Raw genomic sequence first — 11,959 nt, 5'->3', positions numbered from 1 at the left:
CCCCCTCCCCGCCTGTGTTTAGCTGAATCAGGCCACATCCACCGAAGGCTGGTCCTGGGAGGTGGACCCTTTCAAGTTTGGGTTGCTCTTTCCTGGGCCTCAGCCCCCGCCCCTTCCCTGTGCCTCAGGCTCAAAACCACTTCGTCCACTTTTCAGCCTTGACCTGGGGAGTCTGGCGGAGCCAGCCCCCTGGTTCTGATCCATCCAGAGGGATCATCTTCGAAGCCTAACCTGACAGTGTCAGTGCCTCTCAGAAGCACTCAGGAGGGCGCGGGAGCTTCGCACCTGACATTCAGGGCCTGCCAGCCCCCAACTCCGCCCACCCTTGCCCTTGCACCCAACCCAATCTACTTTCCTTCCTGCTCCTTGGCCCTGCCAACGTGTGTACGTTCATACCCCCAAACTTCTGTGAGTTGTGCCTTCTGCTTAGAATGCCTCCCTGCCTCCCAGACAGCCAACTCCTACTCGGCCCTCGGCACCCAGCCCTGTGACCGCCTTACAAAGACTTCTCGAACTTTTCTGATACAGTTCCCTGCACACGGAGTGGCCCTTATCCCGGCCCATCTCTGTCTCCCCAACAGGCTAGAGCCCCCCCAAGAGCTGGACGTGCTCTGGTCCGTGCCTCAGTTGGGGAAGAGCTGTGTCTCTGCCTTTCTTCTAGGATTGGCCAGCCTCGGACGTCTGACCCTGGCCATTGGGCTCATGCCTGAGTGGGGCATTTTAGGGGAAGTGAATGAATTATGTTTAGGGAATGCCTTAAAAGCAGACCCCAGAGCAGCCAGGCCCAGAGCAGCAGCAGCCAGGCCGGAAGCGGCCAGGCCCAGAGTGGCTGGGCCCAGAGCAGCCGAGCCCAGAGCAGCCGAGTCGGGAGCAGCCAGGCCCAGAGCAGCAGCAACCAAGCCCGGAGTAGCCAGGTCAGGAGCAGCCAGGTCCAGAGCAGCAGCAGCCAGGCCCAGAGTAGCCGGGTTGAGAGCAGCCAGGCCCGGAACAGCTCACTCCTCGCCTGCCCACGCCCCAGGGCTGCCTCTCAGACATGGCTGGAAACTTTTGGGGTAACTTGAGGGTCTGCTGAATCAAGTGATGAAGGCTTAGATCTGGATGTGTTGAGTTAGTATAGCGCTGGGGTGTTGATCTGTGAGTGCCTTGTGTGGGGTCTGGATGAGGTTGGTTATCTATTTGGAAATGTCTTTTGTGTGAAGTGTATCCTTGGGCATGTGGAGGTATTGATTTGAGAAAATGCTAAATAACTGATTTACTATCTGAAAAATTTAAAGTTCTGAAAGTTTAAGGTCTCTTGCCAAAAAGAGGTTTTAAAGCTAACACCTTAATTTTAATGGAGAAAGGGGAGGACAAGCCCTTCCGACCCCGAGCAGGTAATCCAATTCCAACCAGCAGCTATCTTTAAATAATGTGTTCATTTACATTTGAATGGCTACACCTTTTTATAGCCTAAGGGCAAGTTTACATGTAAACAAGTTTGCTTCTCAATTCCCAGGGCAAAAAAAAGGTTTAAAATTATTAGATTTTAAAATTTATTCTTAGAAGTGTAAAAGTTTATTAATTTTAAAAAAAAGGAGATTGAAAAACCTGATGAACAATATTAGCTGTTGATTGTAGTAGAGTCAGAGGTTCTGGAGGGGAGTGGACTGAGTTCTCGGGAAAGGGGGAGTGGTGGATGCGGGAAGAGACTGAACATAAACTGTGCACCTATGGATGAGGGCAATGGGGGGTGGGGAGGGGACGGAGGGTGGGGTGGGAACCTGGTGGAGGGGGGAAGAAATGAGGAACCTTTGTAATAATATGAACAATAAAGATTGATTTAAAAAAAAAAAAAAAGACCCCAGACATGAGAAGTGGAGTGCAAGGACTTTACTCACTGGGGAGGTAATCCCAATAGGGACTGTGAAGGAGTGAGAAAAAAGACAAAGAAAGGCGAAAAGCCAGTGAAGGGTGTGTCCACAGGCAGGTTACCGCCATGCACAACTGGAATCCAGCCCCAATGGGGGTCCTCTGAGACTGGAGAACAACCTCAGAACTGACCCTCAAGCAGCCAGGAAGCTCGGTGTCTCTTCGCCAATTCCTGTCTCTAACTAGTTAGAGGTTACAGAAGTGTGTGTGTGTGTCTCCCCCCCCCCCCCCCACTTCAGCCTTGTGGGGTGCAAGAGCACACTCCTCCCCCAGAGAGCACCCTCAGACAGATACCCGGGAAGCAGCTGGAGGTGGGCCGAGCAGCTGTGGGCAGGCAGCCACAGCGTCTGCTCCAGGTGGTGAATCTGAAGTGCCTGAGAGAATCGGGCCAGTACAGAGGGTGATGGGGCTGTTGGCCTCACTGTGGCCTCCTCAGCACTTCAGGACGTGGCACCTGTTTCCTCTTTGACCTCATCGCCTGCTGCTCTCCCCTTTGCTTGCTCGAATCCAGCCACGCTGGCCTTGCCTTTCTTCCAACCTGCCCAGCTCTCTCTACCGCCTGGCCTTTGCACCTGCTGCTTCCTGCGCCCGGAACGCCCCCTCAGGCTCTTCGCCTGGCTGGCTCTTTCTCAACCAAGTTGCAGCTCAGACATGACATTGCCACAGAGGCCTTCTCTGAGCTCTCTACCTTTTCCTTCTCGTTTTCCCACCTTCCCTTCTTTCACAAACATCTACTGAGCACTTACCACTTACCGATACCAGTCCAGACGCTGGAGAGGCCATGTCAGCTGACAGATAAATATGTCATCTGACGGGCTCTCCGGAGCCTGCACTCCATTTGCAGAAACAGACGTAAATGAGCAACAAATAAACATGTATTTGTGATAGTGATGTGCAGGATGGGGAGGTGCTGTGGTAGGAACAAGGGGGGTGAGCCAACTTCAGCTCATCACACTGTCACCCCCCAACCCCCCAACACACTAGATTTCAGCTCCACGAGGGCACGGAGCATGCTCCTATGGTCCCAGCGCCCGGTGTGGGCCTGACACAGCGAGTGTTCAGCAGATGCTGGCAGAGGACTGAGTGGAGACTGGAGATGGCCGACTTGAGCGTACTCAGCCAGGGGGTGGTAATGTTTGGGGAGTTACGTGCAGATGGGGATGGATGCACTGTCCAGGGAGAAGATGTGGTAGGGGAAGAGCGGGAGGCTGGGGAAGAGCAGGGAGAGGAGCCCCAGAGAGGAGTCGGGCATCTGCCTGAGGCCAGAGCAGATAACACCGGTGTCTCTTCCCATATGCTCTCTCTGGCTGCTAGCTCCTCCTTGAGCTGGAAGGGGCTCTGAGGGCCCATCTTTTCCATCCTCAAGTTCCCTGTAATTCAGACCCCGGAGTCCATGCCCCTCCCTAGGGAACTGCAGGGTCCGAGGTAAAGGTTCTGGGGCTCGGAAGGGCCCCTGGGGCTTGGGGATTCGGATGGAGCCTGATCCTCTCCTCACCTAAAACCTGGCCTTCCTCCGTTGGGCTTAGCTCGGGTGTCACCTCCTCCAGGAAGCTTTCTTTGATGACTCCCAGTTAGAAGCCTCCCTCTGGCTCCTCCAGCCCCAGTGCTCCCCTCAGCCCTGCCCTGACCACACCAAGTGTCACCCTCTGCCCAGGGCTGAGTCAACGCCAGTAAGAGGGAAGCTGTGCCTTAGTGCCCAGGCCCAGAGGGTGGGCACCACTGACACTCTGGAGGGGGTAACATCTGGAAACCAGATAAGACGGCGGGGGCGGGAGAGTTGGGAAGGAACAGCCTAAGTGCTCATTTCAAGAATACAGAGGGCTTAGCGGGTGGTGGGGGCGGCGGAAGGCTCTGCCCAGTGCGCCATCCCGCAGGTCCCTCCAGCCGGGCGGCGCGGAACCGCTGCGGGAAGAACCGGCACGAAGCGCGGGGCGCGGCTCCCCGCAGACACAGAACCAGGGCGACGTGGACCGCGTGTTTATGTAGAAAAGTGCACAGAGCGGTGAGGGCGGGGGGCGGGGCTCCGGCCCGGGTCTCCTGCAACGGGGGTCCCTCGGGTGGGGATCAGTGAAGGCGCAGGAGGGGTGCTGGTCGGTGTGCGGGCCCCTCGGGGGCGCGTGGATGGGGCCGGGCCGGGCCTTTCCTGAGCTGCCCGCGGAGAGCGCAGAGTCAGGTACCGGGGGCGTCTCCAGCGGGCGGTGCTCACGGGGTGGGGGTGGGGGTTGGGGTTGGGAAGCCCCGGCTCCCAGAGCGGCCTGGGGGGAGGGGGGCAGCACCGTGGAGGAGGGTCTGGGGTGGGGGGGATCAGCCGAAGAGCTTGAGGAAGCAGGGCTGGCAGTAGGGCTTGCCGGCGCGCTCCTGGAAGGAGCCCTTGGTGAGCGCGCGCAGGCAGAAGGTGCAGGTGAAGTGGTCCGGGTGGAAGCGCCGGCCCAGCGCCGACACGCAGCGGCCGGTCACCGGGAGGCCGCACGTGGCGCACAGCGAGCCGCGCCGCGCGTGGAAGTGGTTCTCGCACAGCGGGCGGCCCTCGTGCTCGAAGAAGCTGCCGGCCGAGAAGGGCGCGAAGCACTCCTGGGGAGGGGGGCAGCGGAGCCTCGCGCCGGGACCGCGCACTCGGAACCCAACCACCCGCCCCGGCCCCGCCCCGCGGCCCCCGCTCTGCCCCAGCGACCCAGGCCCCGCCCCGCCCCGCCCCGCCCCGGGTTCAGACCCCGCCCCTCCCAGGCCCCGCCTCCGAGCCGCCCCGCCCCGCAGCCCAGGCCCGCCCCCCGCGCACCCTGCACACGAAGCAGTCGGGGTGCCAGAGCGCGCTGAGCGCCGAGATATAGTTGTCCAGGATGGGGCCCTGGCAGCCCTGGCAGCGCGGCGCGAACAGCTGCAGGAAGTCCCGGCGGCAGTAGGGGCGGCCCTCGCGCTCATGAAAACCTGGGGGCGGGAGAGCGGAGGGGATGGGTGGGACCCTCAGCCCCAGGACTGAGGAGGTCTCGGGGCGGGGTGTCCGGCAGACCCTGGCGTCCAGTGGGAGCCGCTCACCCTCGTCTCCGAAGGGCTCCCCGCAACTGACGCAGCAGAAATGCTCCGGGTGCCAGTGGGTGCCCAGGGCGGTGACCATTTTCTGTAGGAAACGAGAGTGGACACGCTATGACCCCCCATCCCTTCTTCCCTCCCCCTCCCACCGAACCTCGGTGAGCGGATTGAAGTGTGAGCTAAGGCGAGGGAGACCTCCGGAAGAACTTGGGAGCCAAAGAGAGAGGAGAAGAGGCCAAGGGACAGGGCTAGGGGTGGGGGGGCTGGAGGGAGGGGTCAGGAGTGGATGAGGCCCATCTCCGGCTCCTTGGGGGAGCGGGCCTAGCTGTGGGCCGGCAGGGCTCACGTGGCGAATGGGTTGATTGCAGAGGCCGCATCGCGGGGAGAAGCGCTGGAAGTAGCACTCGGGGCAGAAGGGGTCTCCGTCCTTTTCGAAAAAGCTGCTGCCGCCCAGGGCGGTGGAGCAGCCAGTACAGACGAAGTGCTCCGGGTGCCAGGCTCGCCCCAGCGCAGTCACCACCTGCATTGGGGTTGAGGCCAGGGTCAGAGCGGCCCTGAGGCACCACGTCCCCAGTGAGCCGAGGTTCACGGTGCACTTTTCAAGCCACTCAGTCTGTCAGTGATGGAGAGTCAGCCCGGGTCTTCCAGCACAGAGCCTGCGGCCCTCAATACTTCTTAGGAGACCACAAAAATGTTGTCATTTCTTTTAAAGTCAGAAGGGAAAAAATGAGCTACAAGAACATTATTTCATACATAATATATTCATCTTTATACTAACACAGTCATAAAATGCACATTTTAATATTTTTTTTTAATGGAGGAAGGGACCCATGAAGGTGAGAGTGCTTACGGCCCACGAAAGTCCTAATGCCACCAGCTTTGCTGGGATGGGAATTCTGGGATGGAAACCGGAGCACTTTATCTATCAGAAAACAACCTGGCACAGTTACGCACCACACTGTGGTGGAGGAAAACGTCTGTGGGGGTGAGCCCCAGGCTCTCCTGGAGTGAGGTGAGGGGGGTTTGTAACGGAGCACATAGGAGGACCACGTGGTACCTGGGTTGGGATCCTCACCCTGCTCCTTACTTACTGTGTGAATCAGAGCTTCCGTTTCCTCAGTCATAAAACATGAATGACAGTAATACCCCCTTTCCGGAGCTGTTTATTAGAAGGGGCAGCACGGGGCCGGTGCTCAGGGAAGGCGGGTCAGTGAAGAGCTCCACTTACCTGCCCAGCGATGGCTTTATTGCAGGAGCCGCAGAGGCCCTTGGCCTGGGTGGGGATGCCGCGGCGGCTGAGGTCGGACTGCAGCAGCCCCAGCATGGTGTCCAGGCTGCCCTTGCTCGCCGGCCCTGGCGGGGACGGGGAGCCCTCGCTCACGGAGCTCGGCGCCGGTGTCTGGGTGGGCCCCGGGGCTGGGAGCTACAGCGGGGAGGATGTGAGCTGAGTCAGCCAGGCAACCGACGTGGGAAGGTCTCAGATGGGTTAGGGAGCCGCAAACCACCTCGGCCCACCCTCCTGCTGACTCACATGGTTCTGGACTCGGAAGTCAGAGAGCGAGGCCATCAGTCTGTCCAGCTCCAGGGTGGCCGAGGTGGCCGAAGGTTTGGGGAGGACGGGGGAGGGGCTGGGCGGGCTGTGAAGAACAAGCTGTGTCAGCTCGGAGCCTCCCCTGTAACGCTCCCTCCGGGAACTCGGGCATCCGAGACCAGTCACCTCTCCTAGACCTGGCAACTGCCGAACTCACAGGCTGGGCCGTTTCTTGTCCTCAGACTGGTCCTCCTTCTGCTCCCCGGCCGTGTCCTTGCTGGATGGGAACTGGGACATTATTTCATCTGCAGAGACGAGAGAAGGGCACTGGACGCGGGGCCTGCTCTGCACACCCTCGCGCCTAAGGCTTTGTGTCCTTGTAGCTGCTGCCCCGAGAAATCTATACCCTTACCCTCTGCCCTGCCTGCCCCAGCCCATCAGGATCAGGGCCTGTCTCAGTAACCATGGTACCTGTGATGTTGAACTGAGTAGCATTGAGTTCCTGAAGCAGCCGGTCTAGCTCACAGAGCCCTGTGCCCAGGACGCCGCTGGAGGAGGAGAACGGAGGAGCAGCAGGGGCCGCAGGCTTCGGGGACTGAGGCTTGCACACCGTACTGGGAAACAGGGCGGGAGCTCGGGTTCAGGGCAGGGAATCTAAGACTCCTCACCGGAGTCTCAATTGGCTTCCCTGTCCCCCCGTTCTCAGACCTCTTACCTGTACAGATGGTCCTTGTCCCCGGAGGCTCCAGAAGACTCTCCAGTCCCCATCTACAGAGAGAGGGGCACAGGTGTGGGGTGGTAGTCGAATACTTTGCCTCACTCAGGCCCAGATTCCCCTAGCCTTGGCCAGACTGGCCCTGATGGTTGCCCCAGTCCACAGCATCTGATCTCACCTGTGGCTGGTGGCCCTGGGGCTGGGGAGAAGTGAGGGGCTCTGGCGGCCGCTCTTTTGGAGCCCCTGACCTTGGTATGTGTGACGTGGTGGTCTCCAGGTCCGAGAGCAGGGCATCTGCAGGGAGGCCGTTAAGGTGAGAAGTTGAGAGGTCAAGGTTAGGGCAGAGACAGGGCCTTAAGATACCAACGGATAAGGCTTCCCAGTGGGCAGTATGTGAGGACAGAAGCCGGCCTTCAGAAGGAGACAAGGCCAGAGCCAGGCGGAGAAGTGGAAGGGCAGGAAGGAATACATTCGGCCAGAATATCCCAATTGGCTCTTCCTGGGAGTCGTGCACAAACCCAGCCGTCTGTTTTTTTTTTATTCTTAAAATCTTCCCTAATGTAGTCAAAATTGGCTCTTAACTGAAGCCAACGTTGACTCCACCCCAAATTGCTCAATTGGCTGCATGCCTGGCACCCGGCCTTCTGATTGGGCGCTCTTTGCCCCGCCCACTAATTCCTCCGGCCAGGCCCGGCCCGCTCCGCTCTGGCTCACCTCCAAGCCCCCGGTCCCACCCTACGCACCTCATTGGTGGGTCTGGGGGGACCTGCTCTCTGATTGGCTCATTCTCCGCAGTACCAGTGCCCGCTACCCCTACGGAGCAGCGCCCCCTATGGCAGGGCGCTGGAACCCCTTCTGTCTCACAGTTGGAGGGCACAGCCTCCCAGCCCCAGTTCCAAGAGACAGGGAGCACAGAATGCCGCCTCCTTCTCTCCCCGACACCGCTACCACCCCACCCCACCCCACCCTCACCCCCTTTCCCTTCCAGAACCCACAAGTCCCTGCCCCCTCACCCTTCACCTAGAGCACCTCGCCGGGGCCCTAACCTCTCCCGGCACCCACCAAACTTAGGGACCCTTAACCCTTTCCTCCCCACCCCCCGGGCAGGCCCTTCTTTTCCACAACTTGATGTCCAAGCCTCCCTTTCCTGCCTCCTCTCCCATCCCGGACCCAGGACCCCGCCGACCCTCCCATCCTGGAGCCGATGAGCCCCGCAGGCATCTCCCGGCGGCCGCAGCGGGGGTGCGGGGCCGGGAGGAGGGGGAGGGAGCGGCGGCCGGGAGAGGCAGGAAGGGAGAGGCAGGAAGGGGGACGTGGAGTCGGAAAGAGGCGCGGGCTGAGCGCAGGAGCGAGCAGACAGGAGGCAGGATGGGGAGATGCCGGGAGGGCCGGGGGCACCAGGATGGGGAGCGGGTCCAGAGGGTGATGAGGGGCTGGGCGCAGGGGACCCGGCCCTACTCACCCAGGTCCTCCATGGTGGGGCACAGACGGACCACGCTGGGCTCGCAGGGCGGGGGCCGTGTCCGGTGGGGGCGGAGGGCGGGGTGGGGCGAGGACGGCCGGGAGCTGGAGGCCCAGCCGTGACCATGTAAGGAAGCCGGGATCCGTTGGGATGGGGCTGGAGGGAAAGCTGGGGGGCAACGAAGGGGAGAATCCTGGGTGGGGGCGTGTAAGGGAGGGAGGGCTGCGGTCCACGCAGGCCCAGCCCGCCAGCCTGCTTGCGGGGAGGCAGCCACACCCCAGCCTTGGCCTCGGCTGCAGGGAGCCCCAGGCGGCCGCGGCCAGAGCCAGAGAAGTGGCTCTTCCAGACGGTGCCCGGGAGGGACCGTTCGCCCCGTGCCACCCTCAGACTCAGACCGAGGCCCCCAAGCAGACACCTCTCCGAGTTAGCACCCGGAGTCTCAGACAGAGCCCGCTCCCACCCAGCCTTTCCCGAGGCTTACTCTAGGCAGGGTTTGGGGCTGGAGCAGAAATGATGTTCTGAAACTCAGGCAGATCCCACTTCAGAGACTTTCCCTTAGAGACCCAGATAAACAGGACATAAACAGAGACCCCAAAAGCACAATACTAACCACAAAGACATCTCTGAGACAGACACAGACACAATGGACCCTCCTCAGACCGTAAGGCAGGGCCTTTCCTCCAAGACTGGAAAACAGACATAGAGTTCCACTGAAACCCAGGCCGTGCAGGCTGAGGAAACACTCCCAGGCAGCCAGCCCCCGGCCCGCCTGCAAGACAAGGCCCTTCCCCAAGAGGCATCCCAGACCTGTTACAATGAACACAGCAAAGAAGGGAAGACATACACACCAGTCAGCCACAAAGGAACAAGAAGCCCTCCTTGGACCAAGACTCTGAGAAATCGGGATTGAAACGAGCCTGGCCAGTGTGGCTCAGTGGTTGAGCATCGACCTATGAACCATGAGACCACAGTTCAATTCCTGGTCAGGACATATTCCTGGGTTGTGGGTTTGATCTCCAGTAGGGGGCGTGCAGGAGGCAGCTGCTCAATGATGCTCTCTCATCATTGATGTTTCTCTCTCTCCCTTCCTCTCTAAAATCAATACAAATATATATATATATTTAAAAGATTGAAATGAGACCCTCTATAGTTGGTATGGACAGACACAATGGTGCTGTAGCCACTGGACTGTGGGTCTCAATCCAGACCTGAGCACTTTAGTCTTCAAAATTCAGCAGGCCACATGAGCTGATGTGCCCACCACCATGCCACGAAAGAATGGGTTTCCTCTCATTGCATTTACAAAATATAATAGCATCATTGCAAATTATTCCATATAAAATGGTGGTTTTGTTAAGTGGAGAGAGTATTTAATATTTCACATAGGCTTTGATTTATATGTGTAATTTTAGTTATTTAATTTTTAAAAATTTATTTTTATTGATTTCAGAGAGGAAGGGAGAGGGAGAGAGAAACATCAATGATGATAAATAATTACTGATCGGCTGCCCCCTGCACTCCCCCTACTGGGAATCAAGCCTGCAACCTGGTCATATGGCCTGACCGGGAATTGAACTGTGACCTCCTGGTCCATAGGTCGCTGCTCAACCACTGAGCCACGCTGGCTGGCCCATTGTTTATTGAGTGAGTGAGTTAACCCTTGCCCAAATATATTTTTTTCCATTGATTTTTTTAGAGTGGAAGGGAGAGAGGGAGGTAAGGGATGAAAGAAACATTGATGTGAGAGAGACACATTGATTTGTTGCCTCCCCACATGTGCCCCAACCAGGGCCAGGTATCAAACCTGCAACCCTTCAACGTGTGGGCCAATGCTCTAACCACTGATCACACCAGACAGGGCTGTCATTTTTACTTAAAAATAACTTCTTACTGTGCACACCTTTTTGGATGTGGAATTGAGGTATACAGTGCTGTCGTAGATGGAGTAAATGCTAAAAACAAGACTTACAAAGGTACAATAGGGTACAATCCTTGTTTTAAACTATAATTCAGAAAAAAATCCTATATAATAAAAGGCTAATATGCAAATAGACCAAGTGGTGGAATAACTGGTCGCTATGATGTGCACTGACCACCAGCAGGCAGATGCTCATCACAGAAGCTTCCCCCTGGTGGTCAGTGCACTCTCACAGGGGAGCTCTGTTCAGCCAGAAGCTGGGCTCATGGCTGGCGAGTGCAGTGGCAGCAGTGCTAAGGATGTCCGACTGACAGTGGGCCTCAGCTGTCAGTCAGACATCCCCCGAGGGCTCCTGACTGTGATGGAGCGCAGGCCAGGCTGAGGGAGGGCCCCTGCCCCCCGATGAGTGCACAGATTTTGTGCACTGGAGCCTCTATAATAAGAATCATAGTGTCATAAATAGTTCTCAATGGTATAGTTATATTTGGTAATACTGTCTCTTATAAAATAACTGATATTGAGCTGAGATCTGTACAAGAACTGATCTTCAATTCATGTTTTTTCTGCAAGGCAATAGGCCATGTCAATTAAACTGAAGGAGAAAAAACAGAACAAAACAAAAAAAGCCGCAAATCAGAACAATCTGGTGTCCAGGGTACCCTCCCCTCAGCCCAATTCAATCAGAAAGGGCTCAGGCATCAATATGTGTAAATATCTTTAACAAGCTCCCTGGCGGTTCTAATGCACAGACTGATCAGACACCTGGACAGACAGGCACTCATGGAGACAGCAGTGCCAGCCTCCTCTGAGGCCAATGGCAGACTCAGTCCAGGCATTCTCCTATAGGCTGCCACCTGCGTGCTCAGTGACCTGGGAGCCAGGTGACGGAGGCTCTGCATTGGAGACCAAAATAACACAAGCTCCTCCCTCAACTCAATGCCAGGCTCTCTCTGGGCATGACTAAGGCAGGAACACAGCAGGAGGACACCTGGCCTAAGAGGTGAAAACAGACCCAGAGATGGAAGGCCAAGGTGGGTGATGGCAGGGCCATCAGAAAACAGCAATGCCAGGGCCATGGCCATACCTCACCAAACTCAGCATTCCCTCAGCCCAGCCTGCTCAGCCTGAGCAAGGTCTGGTCAGCTGAGAGGCTGTCTGAGCAATGAAGTCACGTGAGCTGGAAGCAGGCTTCCCTTAGGCCCATAACCACATCCTAGAGACAAGCCTGGAGCTCTACCCTATCCCAGGGCTCCGGGAACCACGGCCTATCACTACTCAACTCCGACATGGCAGGGCGGCCTATATTGAGGCACAGAGACCTAGACAAGACCCTCCTGATGGGTGAAGGGTGAGGAGATGCCCACAGGAAAGTAAGCAGAGACACACACAACAGGAATA

At 57.7% G+C, this 11,959-nt stretch overlaps 1 protein-coding gene across 1 annotated transcript; it reads right to left on the bottom strand.

Moving 5' to 3' along the window:
• Nucleotides 1-2,765: 2,765 nt before the first annotated feature.
• On the bottom strand, nt 2,766-8,753 carry TGFB1I1 (transforming growth factor beta 1 induced transcript 1). Its single transcript, XM_084883115.1, has 11 exons — nt 8,644-8,753; nt 7,360-7,475; nt 7,182-7,234; nt 6,938-7,080; nt 6,684-6,771; nt 6,467-6,572; nt 6,164-6,358; nt 5,282-5,455; nt 4,942-5,023; nt 4,685-4,833; nt 2,766-4,479 (listed from the first exon to the last, which is right to left on the bottom strand). The coding sequence occupies exons 1-11, from the start codon at nt 8,654-8,656 to the stop codon at nt 4,213-4,215; spliced, it is 1,386 nt and encodes a 461-aa protein (XP_084739241.1). The 5' UTR covers nt 8,657-8,753; the 3' UTR covers nt 2,766-4,212.
• Nucleotides 8,754-11,959: the final 3,206 nt, after the last annotated feature.

The sequence above is a fragment of the Pipistrellus hanaki genome (assembly GCF_964339955.1).
Source record: "Pipistrellus hanaki genome assembly, chromosome: 4".
NCBI classification, from domain to species: Eukaryota; Metazoa; Chordata; class Mammalia; order Chiroptera; family Vespertilionidae; genus Pipistrellus; species Pipistrellus hanaki.
Note: the sequence above shows the minus strand (reverse complement) of the source record. Positions and strands in the feature narration are given on the sequence as shown.